General features: G+C 37.1%; 1 protein-coding gene across 1 annotated transcript in view; it reads right to left on the bottom strand.

Moving 5' to 3' along the window:
• Window positions 1–19,186, bottom strand: part of P3H2 (prolyl 3-hydroxylase 2) — a 147,275-nt gene that overhangs the window by 30,332 nt on the left and 97,757 nt on the right. The window contains exons 2-3 of the mRNA XM_015064368.3: window positions 3,403–3,555; window positions 2,281–2,470 (exon numbers count right to left, since the gene is read on the bottom strand). Coding sequence (XP_014919854.3) covers window positions 2,281–2,470; window positions 3,403–3,555 — 343 coding nt within the window. The remainder of the gene's footprint in view (window positions 1–2,280; window positions 2,471–3,402; window positions 3,556–19,186) is intronic.

The raw sequence follows: 19,186 nt of genomic DNA, 5'->3' as shown, positions 1-19,186 counted from the left end.
CTTCCTTCCCTCCCTCCTTCCCTCCCTCCTTCCTTGCTTCCTTCCTTCCTTCCTTCCCTCCTTCCCCTCTTTTTTCCTTCCACTCATTGGTTTAAAAATATTTACTAAGCACCTACTATCTGCCAGTCAGTATACTTAGGTGCTGAGGACCAAGCAATTAACAATATAGAACATTAGGCAAGTAATAGAGGAAAACAACAAGTTTCAAAGTCTGTGAGTGAAAATGAACCTAGGAGTGGATCAAAGACAGAAAAAGAGAAAGGATGAAAATATACACAAGTGCACAACAATAAGGATGAATGTCCTTATTAAAGGTTTCGGATTTTATTTCAAGTGCAATGGGAGTCTTTGGCAGGGGGGTTCTGTGAACATACTTTCATTTTTTAAGAAGACTGTTCCCTCTGCCTACAGAGTAAAACCTCATCAGGACATAAGGGCCAGAAAGGAGGCTATCACAGTGGCTTTGTTAAAACATACTGTTGATTTGAACCAGAGTGGTAACAAAAGGGGTGGAGAGAATTAGGGAATCTTACATTCTATTAGGAGGTAGTATAGTTTAGTAACTATGCTAGCAATCATAGTTTGGTAACAAATCAGAAGAGAATAGCAATTAAGGGAAATGTTGGAATGGAAGGTAACATTTGGGATTTGGTTTGAACTCCTTAGGTGAGTGGTACTTTTCGTGGAGACCGAAAACCGTTGGCACTTAAGGAGAACAGACTCACTTCCATAATTTGCCTTTCTACAAGTATTGGTGATGTGGAGCATTGTTGTTTTATATATTTATAACTTGGAACACAATATGCACTCAACAGATATTTGTTAAACACGTATTATTGAATAAGTTATCCTTTGCCCATTTTTCAATTATGTAGACCTAAAACATATGAGCTCTAGAGTGAGATAAGCCTAGGTTTGATTCCCAACTTCACTTTTTTTTGTTGTTAACGTTTATTTATTTATTTTGAGAGGGAGAGAGAAAGGGAGAGAGAGAGAGAGCATGCACAAGCAAGGGAGAGGCAGAGAGAGAGAGAGAGAGAGAGAGAATCCCAAGCAGGCTCCATATTGTCAGTGCAGAGCCTGACTTGGGGCTTGATGCCATGAACCATGAGATCATGACCTGAGCAGAAATCAAGGTCAGATGCTTAACCCGCTGAACCACCCGCTGGACCCAGCCACCCCAGATTTCTAGCTTCACCATAATCACATTGCTATGAGGTATAAACTCCTCAGACACCTACAAGAAGTTGTTTAGAGGATTAAAAGATATATAAATATGAAATATGTAAAATGCTTTCTACATTGTAACTGCTATATAAATGTTGCTTATTATTATGGCTATCAATAAATCAGAAATAAATTACCACTACTAATAATAATTTACAGGTTCTACTCAAATATTATGAATATTAACGATTTGCCTCTAAATATTTTGCAACTTTTTCCCCTTGTCATTTGTAATTCAGCTTAATTTATTGTATCTCTTATATTATAAATCTTATGTAAAGTCTGTCTTTTTCTTCATATTTCTTGTCTTTTGTCATGCTGAGAAGTGGTTTTCTTCTCCTTCCATTATAAAAATATTCTTTTGCATTTTGTTCAAATAGCTTTATTTTCATACTTACATTAACATAAATAGAATTTATTTTTGTGTTTTTGCATATGCTTCCCACCATAAATGGTTAACTAGCCAATCTCCTCAATTATAATTCATATTACCTATTTTAAAAGCCACTTGGTAATATATTAAATTTTCATATATAATGAAATGCCCTTTTAATTAGTTGAAGAAAACTACACAAAAGTATTCACTAATACACTGTTTACAATAATGAAAACCTTCAACGTCCTTAATATTCATCAGTAAATGAACCAGTCAATTATGCTTTCCACATATATTGGAACATTAAACAACCATTAAATACAATAAGGTAGATCTACATGTACTTACATGAGAAGAAGTCCACCTACATTGTTAAGCATAAAATAAAACAAAAAAACAAATATGCTGAAAATCAGTACCCATAGTATTGTCTTATTTTTATAAAAAATGAACTAATAATTATCGATAAATACATAAACATTTACATATGCATCTGAAAAAGTTTGGGACCACAGTCAACAACATTTAAACTAGGTAGATTTATTTATTGGAGATAGGATGGGCTAAATATATCTTCCATTTTTTGCAACATATACTTCTGTATTATTAGAATAGTTTACAGATTGCATGTAGTATTTCTATAATCAGGAAATAAATAAGGGAAAAGTAAGCTTTACCTGCAATGGCTTCATAGAGGCCAGCTTTGTACCCTAAGTACTCATACTCTTCGAATCTCTGAGGCCCCTCACACAGGGCTCTGCACTCCGTATCTTCACTGAAATAGTCTCTTAAAGCTTGTTCAAAGTACTTGATAGCTAGCTCAAAGTCATCAGCCTCATAATGTTTAACTCCTGCACTGTAACTCTCCTGCAAAGAAGCAGAAAAATATTGGGGTGCTTGAATAGCAGGATTTAGACAGATTCAGGATCATTTGGGCAGGGGGCACTGCGCTCTTGTGCTGTGGAAGAATAATGAAGGGTTGTACTGGAAGACAAAAGGTAACTTCCGTGGCTTCAAGTAATTGTAAATGAGATGGGAGTTACCAGCAAGCTGAATGCTGTGGCACCAGTCAATTTCATATTCTTCCTGAGCACGTGCAAGACAATATTTTCTAACCCCATCTGCATGTAGCTATGGCCATGCACCAAAGGCCAGGGAGATTGATGTAGGTGGCTGTGACGCATCCACTTTCCAGGGCTGGACAAATTTAATAATAATAATGATGATGATAATGATGGTGATGATAATAGGCTTCTGAAAATCTTCTTCTCTTACTCTATTCTTCAATTATCTTGGAGGTCACATGTTGAGAATGGTGACATCACCGATTGAAAAAAAAAGCCTTCAACTTACTGTGATTTTAAGTAAGCTTTCATTTAAATGAATAATTACATAGCTTTAAAATAATCAGAATTTTAAAAGTATAGGTATGATGGAAAAGCACCTGGACTGGGAGCTGGGAAACCACAGTATGACCTGAACAATTCACACTGGCTTCAACTCCCATATGTAAAATCAAAGGGTGGTGGGGGCACTGACGTTCAGAGAGGGTAACAGATGTTTATATCACATTCTACTATTCATCATATCTTACTTATTTTCTAAAGGTATTTTCATTTTCTGTTAATTTTTTCAGCCCTGATAATGACAATATTTCATCTGAGAACTCTGAAAATATAAAACTATCACTGTATTGGAAACCGAGACTCAACCTGAAACCCCCATGCACAGGAATCTGCTTTGAGTCAAATGAAACTCAGGAGCACCTTCTGATTAGGGCAATGGTCCCCAGCGCTCACCAGATGTGGTTTGGCTTCTCGGTCTACCAACCGGAGTACCTCAACACCGGCCATTGTTCTATAATTCTCGATGTTCTGCTGCATTTCCATGTGCTCAGGGTTGGCCATGAAAAACGTGTGGGCTGCTTCCACTGCCTTTTCCAGCTGGTTAAGCTACAGAAGGGAAAAAAAAAAAAAAGAACCAAATGAAGACAAACATTTCTAACCCAGCTTGGTACTAGCCCAAGGACTAACAGCTAAAGTGGCAGGGCCAAGTTCTAGTTCATATTCACTATACACAACCCCCCATACTGAAAAGTGGGAGGGTAATAAACAGGGCTCCTAAAATGATATGTGGCAATCTGGGCTTTGGTGAAAATTGATACACATGCTCTATTCTAAGTTCATTCTTTTCCTGCTCTTTGCTGAGCCATCTGCATTTTCAGGGAAATTGAATCTTTATGCTTCTGTTTATTTCATGATTGATCAAAACAGAAAGCTGCCGAGGCACCTGGATGGCTCAGTCGGTTGAACATCTGACTTCAGCTCAGGTCATGATCTCACGGTTTTTGAGTTCGAGCCCCACGTAGGGCTCTGTGGTGACAGCTCAGAGCCTAGAATCTGCCTTGATTCTGTGTCTCTGTCTCTCTCTGCCCCTCCCCCATTCATACTCTGTCTCTCTCTGTTTCACAAATAAATAAAAAAGTTAAAAAAAAAAACACGCAGAAAGCTGCCAATGTGGTGCTACCTCTAATTCATATTTTTGACATTTTTATCTTGTATTTTTCTCTTCTTTTCTTTTTGTTCCTTTTGCCTTTCATCCTGACAATGGGAGTATAAACTATGACTTTCCAGAGGATGGGAATGAATATACCTCTCACTCCACCAAATTTGTTATCCTGCTCTAGAATGTGAAGAATACAAAACTAAGAGTAGTAGAAACCAATCATAAGAAATGTTGAATACAGCACATAAAACTTTCTACCACACTCCTTTTTGATTGAAATATTTCATTCCAGACATATAACTTTGATTCTCATTAATATAAAAGAAGAATTTTTAATAACCACTCCATAGACACCACAAAATCCTCTCCTAAACCACACAATACATTGCTCTCCATGAAACGCAATGATGCATTTTTTTTCCAAGAAAATAGGATTAAATTTACTCAACCTGAGACATTTTGCCCTATGCTCTAGACACAGAGAATGTCTAGAGACAGATCTGTTTGTTCCATAACAGAAAAGTGAACATTCACATTAGCAGTCTTTTTCATGGCAAAGTTCAAATTATGTTTGACTTGTTTTGGAGTATGGTGACATGAAAATGCATCGTTATTAAAAAGTACACAAAAAAAATCACAGAACAACATGTAAGATTCAATTGAGTCTGCTTTTGACAGTCTTGCTACACAGATATTACTAAAAAAGAAGTACTGAGTTCCCAAGTCCCCAGCTACTGCCGTTCCGTGATAGATAATCTTAGTCCTAACCACAGAAAACATAAACTGCCTTATTTTAAGACCTAAGATCCTTAATTTTGTCTAATAATAGTAAAATCTCTTTTCCTCTTGAATGTGCCTACTCTTAGCTATTGGCCTTCCTTCCATCAAATCTTGTCTTGTCTGCTTTCCCTGTCCCCTTTACCTTTGTCCTCAATTCCGTACTCACAGAATGATTTCGCTTGTCACTAATTTGGGATGTGGTTTCTTTCTTAATTTCTATTTTCTCAACTTCTCACATACCAACACAGATAAATATGAATTGTATGGACATCTACACAGTGATGAGGATATAGATATAGAGGAAAAACAGTAGGTTCTAAATTGGGTGTGGCTACACTTGGAAACCGAGACTCAACCTGAAACCCCCATGCACAGGAATCTGCTTTGAGTCAAATGTCCAGGTCAAGTAAACCTGGAAAAAGTCATTTTAAACATTTGTGCCTTAGTTCTCCTTTAAGACAAACAAAGTTCTCCTTTAAGACAAAAACCCCATACCACCATCTACTGCATAGGATTTTGGAAGGATTTAATTGTGTCATGTATATAAATGTGCTTCATAAATCACAAAATTCCTTAAAAAAAAAAAAACAGGGGCGCCTGGGTGGCTCAGTCGGTTAAGCATCCGACTTCGGCTCAGGTCATGACCTCGTGGTCCGTGAGTTCAAGCCCCTCATCGGGCTCTGTGCTGACAGCTCAGAGCCTGGAGCCTGTTTCAGATTCTGTGTATCCTTCTCTCTCTGACCCTCCCCCATTCATGCTGTCTCTCCCTGTCTCAAAAATAAATAAACGTTTAAAAAAAAGAAAAAAAAAAGAAAAACAAACAAACCAATAACAGAGAGGGAAGCAAACCATAACAGACTCTTAAATACAGAGAACAAACTGAGAGTTGCTGGAGGGGAGGCAAGTGGCGGGATGGGCTAGATGGGTGATGTGATTAAGGAGGGCACTGGTTGGAATGAGCACTGGGTGTTATGTATAAGTGATGAATCCCTGGGTTCGACTCCTGAAACCAATACAACACTGTATGTTAAGTAACTTGAATTTAAATAAATAAATTTAAAACAAAAATACATATTTTAAAACAAAAATTAAAAAAATAAACAAAAATACAATTTATAGATGATCTGTTTCAAAGATATAAATATATATTCAATAATGATGGTATAATCTATAGCTCCCATGGACACATAATTTACCAGAATATAGTAAGGTCTTCGTGGTTTGTGGAAACTGTCTTTAGTCAAGAGCCAAACTATAAATTATGAACAAAACAGATTAGCACTGACACACTCTGATTATATATAGCACAAGCCATTAAAGTTGACAGAACATAAATAAATATTTATGATTTTTACTTTCCTACCTTCATCTTCGGCTCAGGCTATTCCACTGACTTAGAGAGTCTTCGTCCTTGGTCTTTTCTTACTGAAATCTAACAAATCCCATAAGGCCAAGCCTAAATCCTGTCTTCTCTAAGAGATCCTTTCTCAACATTCCAGCAACAGGCAAGTACAACAATATCATCTTATCCCTATTCCTCTACAAGAACTTATCAGACTCTTCTGTGCTTTGCGCCTACCTGAGTATATTCGTTTTTTTCTGGTAGAGCTCTTTGAGAATAGGGGTCATATGACTTCTTTTTGTTTGTTTGTTTTCCACCTACTTTACATATAGAGGATGTCTATGATATGTCTAAAAAAAAAAAGAGGAAAAAAAGAACTTCTAACAAGTCAATCTTTTACACACACATCAAAAAGTGTATTACATGTGAGTGTGTTTCCTAAGCTCTACTGTATTAAAAGGATGTCAGTTTAATAACATTTCTGAAGTCATCATTCACACTGAGAGCTTCAATACTGATTAACAACACTGCATATGATTCAGTAGCTCTCAAAAACTGATGTTGACAAATTGGTTCTTTTTCTTAAATTTTGCCACATTGTTATTGTTGTTTTTTCCTATTTGATGCTTTCCCCATTTATAAGCCAGTAGTGAGCTTATACCAATGAAGATGGTGAAGATTACCATCTTCACCAATATAAATATTAAGAAGATCTGGGATGCCTGGGTTGCTCAGTCGGTTGAGCATCCGACTTCAGCTCAGGTCGAGCCCCTCATCGGGATCTGTGCTGACAGCTCAGAGCGTGGAGCCTGCTTCAGATTCTGTGTCTCGCTCTCTCTGCCCCTCCCCTGCTCACGCTCTGTCTCTCTCTGTCTCAAAAATAAGTAAAACATTAAAAAAATTTATTTTTGAGACAGAGCATGAATGGGGATGGGGCAGAGAGAGAGGGAGACACAGAATCTGAAGCAGGCTCCAGGCTCTGAGCTGTCAGCACAGAGCCCGACGCAGGGCTTGAACTCACGAACTCATGAACTGTGAGATCATGACCTGGGCCAAAGTCGGACGCTCAACTGACTGAGCCACCCGGGCGCCCCTAAAAGAAAACTTTTAAAAAGACTTGCTAACTTAAGGTTAAACCATAAAACTTATTCATGAACTGGCCATGACTTTTAAATCATTGTGAACCAGTTCAGGAAACTGGAACTGGCTTCCAAAGTCTATAAAACAAGTCATTATTTTAACTGGAAGCTTGATATCTTTGTACTCAATTTTAGAAATTAGATATACACATCTGAAATGGTAGGAAAAGTCCAAGTGAATATGTGTGTGCTGCATATAATGCTGTATTTTGGGATGGAGATTATTATAAGGCCTTGTAAGTACTAGGTTTCAACTAAGGCATGATCGTCGAAACAAAGAAAACGCAAACTGCCCTTAAAGGCTCCACATTGGACCTCCTTTAAGACCAAAATAAAATAAGCCACAGGAGAGGGTAACTCTATACATTAGGAAGAAAAAAAAACCCTGCAGAATAAAGAGCAACTGAGGAAAGGGGAATGATCTGACAACAAGATGGTACTTTTCAGGGAGCCGACTGCCCCACTGAGATATGAGAAATTCTGGCCAGAAATGCATTCAGGACACACTGGGCCATTTCAACTCAGGCTGTGAAGTGAACATTTTCTCCTGCCAGCCCAGAAGCATGACTGTACGTGGCAGTCATTCTGTACGGAAAAAGAAATGAATGCTGATTAAATCAATGCCCTGCTGACATTCAGAAGTTACTCTGTCCACTGGTGAGTGAATGAAACTCTTTTGACTCACTAATGGTTTTCCATAGCTAGTAATAAAGAAGCATTTCAAAGGTACGCATTGACTATTTAGAAACCTTCAGTAGCTATCCATTGACCACAAAAGAGATTCCAGAAACTATGTACTATGACATTCAAAACCTCCAGGATTTGGCCCTAACTAAATTCCTAATATAACTTCCTCATCTCTGCCATATGTAAACTTTTCCCACCAAAGTTCTAGAGGAACTTCTAAATGTTTTATAATTTACCATCTTTCTATTCAAGAAAATACACAAAGGCAAAGCACTCCAGTCATTGCCAAATTCTTCATTTCATTCATTCACTTATTCAGCAAATATATGTTCTGTATTGAATCAGTGCTAGATGCTGTGATAGTTGATAAGAGTATCTAACAGGGTCAAAACAAAGACTCTGCTTTCTACGTACTTACAGCCTCATCCCAGGGGACGAGGCTAAAGTAAGTAAGTCATTAATGAACTTAATTTCACATTGTGCTGAATGCTATAAAGAAATAAATGAACAAACCATACTATAAGAGCTGCCTGGGGTTGGGATGGAAGCAGGACTCTATTAGATAAATTAGTCAAAGAAGGTCACTCTGCAATGGTATTTTTCAGTTGAGATCTAAATGTTGAGAAGCCAATCATGTGTAGAACAGGAGGAAGAACATTCCAGGCAAAAGGAAGTGAACTGAAAGGGCCCTTTCCTGGCAAAAGAAAGTCAAGTGGAAAAGGTATTGACATGTTTTTAAAGCAGAGCAAAGACTAAAGAGAGACACTGGAAGAACTGGAGAAAGAGAGATCATGGGAGAGTTTATTCAAAGTGCAATAGGGAACCATTAAATAATTTTAAACAATATCTGAAACACATTTTAATATAACAATTCAGACTGATGTGTGGAGAATAGATCTTTGGTAATGAGCAAGAGAACATGCCAGTAATTCAGGTGAGAGATAATGCTTTTACTTTTAAAATAAAAAGAGGACAAGCATGGGTCAGTGCCCTGTCTTTTCCCCTTCCATTCCTTTCTCTCCCTCTCCATTTTGCCTATTCTTTCTATAGTGATGTTTTTCAATTCAGACACATAGAACAAAGCAAACCATTCTAAACTTCCCAAACATAGTTTAGGGGTCATATGTAAGCTCCCTGTCTTCTGAATTAGGAGATATATGAAGCTCAAATAGTTTGAATATGAAATTTAGGACAGCTTGTAAGACATATGCAAGAAAGGCAATTCTAAAGCACATTTTAAAAATGTAAGAATACTGTACTTCTGAGATAGACTATTTAGAATCGCTTTCTATCTTCTGAAGCCTTTTTATGCAACCAGGATAAATCAGCAAGCCCAAAATAAGTAATTTCCATTCTTCTACTCAAACATTCATATTTCAATAAAGAAGGGAACTCTCTCTCTGCTTTCACCACCCTAACTTTGGGAATGCATCCAACATCATGCATTTCATTCTGATGAAGTGCTATATTTTTTGCCTTGGCTCTTTACTTAAATTTCACAATATAGCAACTTTAGAGAATTTTTAACCCACTAGGAGGTTTCTTACCGAACGACAAGCAAGTAAGTTGACACTGAAGGCCTTTCTGTTTCTAGGTCACAGCAGAATTTTTAAATTTTAGTTAGCAGCAGAAACACACTGGCTGGAGGGAAAGGAAGTCACTCGATAATAGCATGCACATCATGTTAAACACTGAAAATTCATTGGCTAAAAGGCATAAACATCCTTTTACAAAACAATAAGATGTTTTGTTTTGTTTTGTTTGTTTCATACTGGTGACACCAGACATTTTTGTAGCATTTGCTAATATCTCCAAATTTACCTCAAATTTTTGCCAACTCAAAGTTAATTTTTCTTTACAAAACCAACTAAGCAAACAAATAATTTTAAAAATTGAACAACATATTAAGAGAATAGTCTTAAAGATCCATTAAGTTTTGAAACAAAATTCGAAAGCATTTTTTTAAGTACTGGGTTAAACTAAATCCTATGGATTATAGTATTTCAAATGTAAAGGCCAGGCTGTTTAATAAGAATTCAATTTTATTTTAGAAAATTCCTAAACATTTCCATATAATGTGGTCAGAATTTGAGAGATTCAAAAAATAGCTAGGTGAAAAACCACTTTGGGGGCCCCTGGGTGGCTCAGTCAGTTGTCAGTTAAGCGTCTGACTTCTGCTCAGGTCATGATCTCAAGGTTTATGGATTGGAGCCCCACACTGGGTTCTGTGCTGACAGCTCAAAGCCTGGAGCCTGCTTCAGATTCTGTGTCTCCCTCTCTCTGCCCTTCCGCTGCTCATGTTCTCTCTCTCTCTCTCAAAATAAGTAAACATTAAAAAAAAAAAAAAAAAAGAAAACCACTTTGCATTCTTATTTCACAGTTTCTGATGGTGTTACTATCCTTTATGTTGTTAATATAACTTGTAAAAATACCAATGTGTTGAATTATTTTTATACTTTAGTTTTTTATACTTCAGGAAGTAATTGCTTGCTTCTCTTGACAAATTTATAAAATTGATTTTACCGAGGCGCCTGGATGGCTCAGTCAGTTAAGCATCCGACTCTTGATTTCAGCTCAAGTCATCATCTCACTGTTCATGAGATCGAGCCCCGTGTCAGGCTCTGCACTGAACACAGAGCCCACTTGGGATTCTCTTTCTCCCTCTCTCTCTGCCCCTCCCCTGCTCATGCACACATCCCCCCCCTCCGCCCCCCGCCTTTCTCAAAATAAGTAAACATTTAAAATGAAAATAAAATAAATTTTACCAGATATTGAAGACTGTATAATATAGTGCATTGCCCTTTTTGTTTTGACTACTAAGAAGCTCTGAGCTTAATTTTATTCTCATATACAGTAACTGTATTATAGTGGGTTTCTAGTATATTAGACTGAAACTGGTATACTTCCCTTTTATCTTTGATTTTTTTTTTGTTTTTATTCCATTTCAAAAATCTAATGATATAAATAATTACCTTAGGTAATTCAAAGTCCTTTTGGACACAGCAGAGGTATAAAAGATAAACCCCCATGGTAAGGGAAATTTCTAGTAATTAATTCTTTCCTACATCTTAATGTAGAAAATTTAGAAATTTCTAGCTCTAAAAAATACATATTAATTCACAGGTTAGGTGTTCATGCTAATGTAGAAAATGAACTTATCTTTGCATTTACAGAATGTGAGTTTAAAATGTAGTCATGGTTATAAGTAAATATTTATAGCTTTCAAAATGCTATTTGGTAAGGATTAGATGGGAGATGGTGTTTCTAAAGAGTAACGTTTTCTCTGTGGAGTAAGTTGGAAAGGAAGAATATGCATTTTTAAAGCATTTTCTTTTGCCAAACTGCTTATACTCTTTCCTTCAATTACTTATGGTCCTGGGCCTGATTAATAGACTCCAGCTCTTTCTGAACTCTGGTAAGTTTCAAGCTGATGTTTACAACTTAATGTTAAACACTGACTCTTGAGTAGCTACAGTCAAATGAGGTTGACCTCATGAGCCCAGGGCAACAACAGATCCTATCAGCTAAGTTTGCTAGAAGGTTTCTTATCTAAATAAAAACCATCTTTCAGGGTAAGGAAAACACTAAAGTGAAGAAGCAGAACTTTTAAAGGTACCATTTCCGATTAGAAACTATTTAAAACAAAAAGCCCTCGAAGCTTTTGAAAAAGAAGAAAACCTCAAAATATTAGCCAAAAAATATGTGTGTGCTTAATTGGACAAAATCCCTCAAGCAATCTGTGTACTGTATTGTCTAACTCCCTAACAAGAGGATAGCCAAAGCTTGGATGCTCTCTGGGTAAGGAGAGAGTACTGTCTTAGTGATGGAATGTGTCACAGATCCAATGAAACTAGTGTGTGTGGCTTATTGGTATGTGCCTGTTGTTTTTTGTTCTAAACATTAGGACAGGGTAAGATTAAATAACTGGGCAGGATCTTAACCTCTGAAGTATTGTCCAGAAGTCTCCCTTGAGGTGTCAGAGGATGACTAATGGTTACCGAAAAGAAGGTTTTGGGCCAAGACCTCTCTGACATTTGCTTCCTGCTACTGTTTTTGGAATCACAGCTTTATTCCTCTTTAGAAATTTCTTTGGAAGGCAGATGTCACTCATTTCCTGTTCCAGTTTTGCCAACGTCTCATGGCTATTGCAGAAGTCATCATTTTAACTGGTAAAGAATCTTATTTGTGTCTTGATTATAAAAAAAAAATAAAATAAACAGAAATCCAGTGTCCCCCTTTGTGAGCTCAGAACTGGATTCCATTCCTCTGGGATCCCCATGTTGATGAGCACAATCTTGTTCACGAGGTTGTTAATAAGAATTTACCCTGTGTATTGTTGTATAGTTTACAAAGCACTTCACAATACTACTAATAAAAATAAAAGTAATAAAAATGATCATTTACTGTCTACCCAATTCCTATTGTGACATTCTTCAAAAAGCTAGAAGAGAAGCCTCACCCAGGGCAGAAGTACCTGATCATTATTTACAAGCACACATTATAATACAAACAATGAGCTGTAGCACCACATAGAAGCCAGTGCTGGGATAGACTGAGTTGCCCTTAATGAACTTCCTGGTACCAAAACAAATTTTGTTGTTCTAACAGTTCACTCATGCTTTGCTTCTGCCTGGTTTTCATTATGATAAATGGAGATGAATGTTGTCTTTCCCTAGTGACCCATTAAAAAAGCTCTCGCTGGCCATCACTTCCCTGGAGCCAACAGCCAGCTCCCTAATTGCTTACTACCAGAGTTATGTCTCTGCAATCAGCGGCAGCCGGAGCACATTCCCCCTCCCCAAACTGTACAAAGTTGCAAAACTTTGACTTCATTTGTCAAATACGATTGCAAACTGGCAATTAACTATGGATGTGGGCTTTGCGCTTGGAAGATAGGCTTTAAAGATCAGCAATAAAATAGCTTCATGTAGACTTGCTGCTGACCTTTCTGTTTTTGAGACTATGAAAAAAAAAAAGAATTTCAAAACTTTTTGTGTGCCTGCAACATTGTTTTGTGGAATAAGAAAGTGGGTATAAAATGCTTGTCATGGGCAAGGAGGGATGGGAGCCCCTAGGACTGAGAATCAAAACCCAGGTTTACTTCCTATTTCTCTCACAAGCAACTGCCTTTCCTGAGTGGATTGTGGGTGGAGGCGCACAGTCAGGGAAAAGAAATAATAAATTGGGCCTTGCCTTGTTAAAAAGTGTAACAGTGCTAGGATAACATCGGAGATAGCCTGGCAAAACTGATGACTTGGGGAGAGCTTTAGAGTTTAGCGACCGTATAGGAAAATGCTGGCATTGTAATTCCCAACATCTCCCTTCTACTTTGTGTTTATGAAACAAATTTAACATTCCACCCAAACCACTCCACTGTAAGAAATATAAGAAAAGCAAACAAGCAAATCAAAAGCTTTTCCACTTGTACGTTTTTGGTATAACTATGCCACATTCCTTTTTGAAATACAAACTCTCTCTAGCCCCTATAAGGGTGGGGAGATTTACTTCAAAATGTATTTCAAAACCTTTACTTCACCTCATGTTAAGGAATGCACCATGGCTGAAAGCCAAAGGGAGTTTCACTCCAAAGACCCCTCTTGGAGGGCTCTTCAAGGGGAGACTAAGGTCCCTTCAGGTATTCAACCCATCAAGCTGACTAATGGGTGTTCCTAACCTGACAGCCCACATGTTCTTATTAAAGAGGTGGTTTTGATGATAGAGTTCTTTCAGTGTTCCATAAGTTCCTCTGGCATCACACCTGCACTTTTTAAAGCATTCAGCCACAGCAGTAACCTTCAGGCTGTATTGTAAATTAAATATCCCAGCCACATACACAAGCTAAATTATAAACACAAGCATTTTCTCTGTACCTTAGCCAACAGACTATACTGGAAAGAAGTTCCAGTCCATCTGAATGTCTGAAGAGGTTAAAGCTTGGAGAAGTTCACTTACTGACTGAACTTATCAGGTAGCATCGTTTCTTCAGTTACTTTTGTGGTACTGGCATTGGTCTGTGGATATGAACTTCCATTAGCAATAGGTAAGCAGGGCTAGAAAGGCCCTTTAAATTATTTAGTACCACTGCCTCAAGTAGAAAAAGGTTGTGAATGGAAAACAAATGGCAAGACTGTGGTTAGAATCTCTTTTATTAAGATGTTCATAAACATGTGTTTGGGATTTTAATCCCTGTTATTTCAAAGTTAGAGGCAAATTCATATATATCTGGTCCATGTAACAAGTGTTTGCTGATCACCCCTGCCATAGAAAGAACATGATAGGTGTTCTGTGAGGATATAAAATATTTTCAGTATGGTCCTTGATCTTTTATTAAATACAGTCCAGTAGGTTAAGAAGACATACACAGACTATAATATCAAGAACTAAGTTTCTACAGGATTAGAGGGCAGAGTAAGTGATATCTGGCAACACAGCACTAGAGAAATTGAGAGACATTTGAAATCATAGTTGCCTGGGAGGTTCAGGGAAGGCCTCATTGAGAAAGTGGGAATAAGGCTGGGTGATGAAGAATGAAAACCATGTGGATGTCTCAGATGCATGGCTAACCTGGCTCATGTGTAAGGTCTAGATTACAGAGTAATGGGAAGAAAGGTGAACAGGGCTGTATTATGGGGCTTTCTGAACACTAAAGTGAGGTGTTTTGATTTTTACTGTTGGAAAAAGAGAAACAGATACACCTATGTGTGTATGTATGTGAGTGTAGTTGTGAACATCTCCCCTGCCTCATTCCAAAAAGGATTTGAAAAATAAAAACCATATTTGAGGTAGCAATGGAAAACTTTTTCTTCATTTTTATTTTATTTTATTTTATTTTATTTTATTTTATTTTATTTTATTTTTTTAAAGTAAGTTTAGGTTCACAGCAAAATTGAAAGGAAAGAATGGAGATTTCCAGTATCTCCCTTACCCCCACATGAAGATAGTCTCTCCCATTATCAACACCCCCGACCAGAGTGGTATATTCGTTACAACCAAGAAAACTACACTGACACATTATAATCACCCAAAGTCCACAGGATTCACTCTTGGTATTGTATACTCTGTGGAATTTGGAGAAATGTATAATGACAGGTATATATCATTACAGTACCGTACAGAGCAATTTTGTGCCCTAAAATCCTGTTCTCCATCTATTCATTTTCCCTGCCCCAACCCCTGATTTATCTACTTTCTCCACATAGCCTTGCCTTTTCCAGAATGTCATATAGTTGCAATCATATAGTAGCATGCTTTTTCAGATTGACTTCTTTCACTTAGTAATACACGTTTAAGGTTTCTCCATGTCTTTTCATGGTTTGACAGTTTATTTATTTTTATATTAAATAATATTCCATCATCTGGATGCACCACAGCTGATTTATCCATTCACCTACTGGAAAATATCTTGGTTGCTTCAAGATTTCATAATTGTGAATAAAGCTCCTAGAAACATCCACATGTAGCTTTTTGTGTGTACCCAAGTTTTCAACTCCTTTGGGCAAATACTAAGGAGCAACACTGCTAGATGAGTATACTAAGAACAGTGTAATTTTGCAAGACAGTGCCAAACTTCTTCTGGAGTGGTCTCCCCATTTTGTATTCTCACCAGAAATGAATGAAAACTCTTGTTGCTCCATATCCTCACCAGCACTGATGTCAGTATTCTGGAACTGGGTCATTAACAAGGTGTATGGTGGTATAGCACGGTTGCTTTTTTAATTTCCATTCCCCTGATGACATACGATGTGGAGGATTTTTCCATGTACTCATTTATCATCTGTACATTTTCTTTGGTGATATGTTCTGCTAAGGTCTTTGGATCATTTTTAAATTGGGCTGTTTTCTTATTTTTGAATTTTAATAGTTCTTTATATTTTGGATAACAACTGTTTATCTCAAATGTGCCTTTTGTGAATATTTTTTCCTAGTCTGTTGCTTGTCTTCTAATTTTCTTGACATTGTCTTTTGCAGAACAGAAGTTTTTTTTTTTTTTTGTTTCTGTTTTGAATGAAGCTCAGCCCTCAATTATTTCTTTCATGGATGGTGCCTTTAATGTTGTATCCAAAACTTACTGTCATACCCAAGTTCATGCAAGCTATCTTCTATAAGTTTTACCGTTTTGCATTTTACATTTAGGTCTATGATCAATTTTGAGTTAATATTTGTGAAGGACATACATTCTGTATGTAGGGTCATTTTCCTTTTTTTTTTTTTTTTGCATGTGAATGTCCAGTTGTTCCTGCACCACTTGTAGGAGACATTGTTCTATTGTGCCTTTGGTTCTCTGTCAAAAACCAGTGGGCTATTTATATATGGGTCTATTCCTAGGCTCTTTATTCTGTTCTATTGAGCTATTTTTCTATTCTTTTGCCATACCACACTATTTGGAATATTGCAACTTTATAATAGATCTTAGGTTTGGTAATGTCAGTCTTTCACTTTTGGTCTTCTCCATAAATATCGTGTTGGCTCTTCTGAGTCTTTCCCCCCTCCATATAAACTTTAGAATAAGTTTGTGGGTAACTGTAAAATAAACTAGGATTTTGATTGGGATTATATTGAATCTATAGAACTGACATCTTCTCCACTGACTGTCAATAGTGAATCTTCCTTTTCTATGGACCATGGAATCTCTGTTTAGTTCTTTGATTTCATTCATCAGAGTTTTGTAGTTCTCATATATTTCTTGTACATATTTTGTTATAATTACACCAAAGTATTTCATTTTGTGGGGTGCTAATGTAAATGTTTTTGTGGTTTTTCTTAAAGTTCAAATACTACTTTATTCATTGGGGTATATAGGAAAGTGATTGACTTCTGTACATTAACTTTGTATCCTGTAACCTTGCTATAATCATTTATTAGTTCCAGGAGATTTTTTGTCAATGTTTTCCTATTTTCCACTAAGATGATCATATCATCTGTGAATAGTTTTATCTCTTTCTTCCCAATCATATATCTTTTATTTCCTTTCCTTGCCTTATTGCATTAGCAAGCACTTCCAATTAGAAGCTGAAAATAAGTGGTGAGAGGGGACATCCTTGTGATCCACCTGTTTACTTGTTCTTAGAGGGAAAGCTTCAAGTTTCTAACTGTAAAAATGATGTTAGTTGTAGGTTTTTGTTATATTGACTTTATTAAGTTGCAGAAGTTCCTCTCTCTTCCTAATTTACTGAGAATTTTTATCATGAATGGGTGTTGGATTTTGTCAAATGTTTTTCCATATCTATTATATATGATCATGTGATTTTTTTCTTTTTTAGCTTGATGTAATAGATTATATTAATTGATTTTTGATTGTTGAGCCAGTGTTGCATACCTGAAATAAATTCCACTTGGTTAAATGATTAAGGTATCTTTATGTCCTGGAATGTGGTCTATCCTGGTGAATCATCCAAAGAGCTTGAGAAGAATTCTCCTGTTTTTGGATGAAGTAACATATGGATGCCCACTATATTTAGTGCACTGATAGTGGTATTGGGTTCTACGATGCCCTCACTGATTTTTCTACCTGATGCATCCGTCTGTTTCTATTAGAGGGGTGTTGAAGTCTCAAATATAATAGTAGATTCATCTATTTCTCTTTGCAGTTCTATCAACTTTTGGCTCATGAGTTAGATGCTCTGTTGTTAGGTACATACATGTTAAGGATTATGTCTTCTTAGAGAATTAACCCCTTTAGCATTAGGTAATCCCCCTTTATTATCTATAACGTCTTACTTTGAGGTCTGCTCCTCTTTTTAAAAAATTTTTAATGTTAATTTATTGCTGAGAGAGAGAGAGAGAGAGAGAGAGCATGAGCGGGGCAGGGACAGACAGAGATGGAGACACAGAATCCAAAGTAGGCTCCAGGCTCTGAGCTGTCAGCCCAGAGCCCGATGCAGGGCTAGAACCCACAAACTTTGAGATCATGACCTGAGCCCAAGTCAGACGCTTAACCGACTGAACCACCTAGGTGCCCCAAGGTCTGCTCTTCTTGAAATTAATATGGCTACTCTTACTTTCTTTTAATTAATGCTAGCATTAATCCAGACATTTACTTTTAATTTATATGTGTCTCTAAATTTAAAGTGGATTTCTTGTAGACAACATGTATTTGGGTCCTGCTTTTTTATTCACTCTGTCAGTCTCTGTCTTTTAATTGGTGCATTTGGACCATTAAAGTTGAAAGTGACTATTGATACAGGTTGATGAATATCCACAATATTTCTTGCCCTTTTGCTTTGTTCCTATTGTTCTCACAATACTGAGGGGGCTTCTATGACTGGGTCCCCCTGGACATTTTAACTCTCAGAATTGTCCACACTGAGCTTACAGCAATTGGTCAATTAGAGTTCAAGTTTCCCTACCCCAGCACTTGTTCCCACAGTGATTTCTACTTGTGAGCCATTGCTCTGTAAGCCATAACAACTTGTATTCACCTATCTCTTCAATCCTGAGGGCAGTGATTTGCCTTGTGTCCCCACCTCTTTTTTGGATCCTAGAATAGTTGTTGATTTCTCAGTCCGTTCAGCTTTTTACTTGTTGCTAGGATGTGATAGCAACATCCAAGCTCCTTCCTTACAGAACAAGAAGCTGTAAGTCTGAAATACTTTAAATTTCTCAGAAGGAAGAAGGGTATGAGAATAAGAGTATATTATCAACTTGATATCTTCTCTCTTTGAAAAGATTGGTCTGGTTGTTGCAGGATAAACTGGGAGTAAGGGAAGACTGGAAAAGAGGAAAAATTTGGGGGCAACATTATAATACTCTCTCACATAAAAAGAAGCAAGTTTATTATCCTAGTCAGCATGGGCTACCATAGTGAAATACCATAGAATGGGTACCATAGACTACCATATTTGTTTTCTCACAGTTCTGGAGGCTAGAAAACTGAGATCAGTGTGCCAGCATGGTCAGGTTTTATCAAGAGCGCTCTTATGGTCTGCAGATGGCTGCCTTTTCATTATGTCTTAACATGGCAGAGAGAGTGTGAAAACTCTCTTGTGTCTCTTCTATAAAGGCACTAATCCTACCATGACAGCCCCACTCTCATGGCCTCATCTAAACCTAATTATTTCCCAAAGGCCCTATCTCCAAATACCATCACACTGAGAGTTAAGGGTTCAACATATTAACTTGGGGGGACACAAT

Source organism: Acinonyx jubatus, chromosome C2 (genome assembly GCF_027475565.1).
Source record: "Acinonyx jubatus isolate Ajub_Pintada_27869175 chromosome C2, VMU_Ajub_asm_v1.0, whole genome shotgun sequence".
Taxonomy (NCBI): domain Eukaryota; kingdom Metazoa; phylum Chordata; class Mammalia; order Carnivora; family Felidae; genus Acinonyx; species Acinonyx jubatus.
Note: the sequence above shows the minus strand (reverse complement) of the source record. Positions and strands in the feature narration are given on the sequence as shown.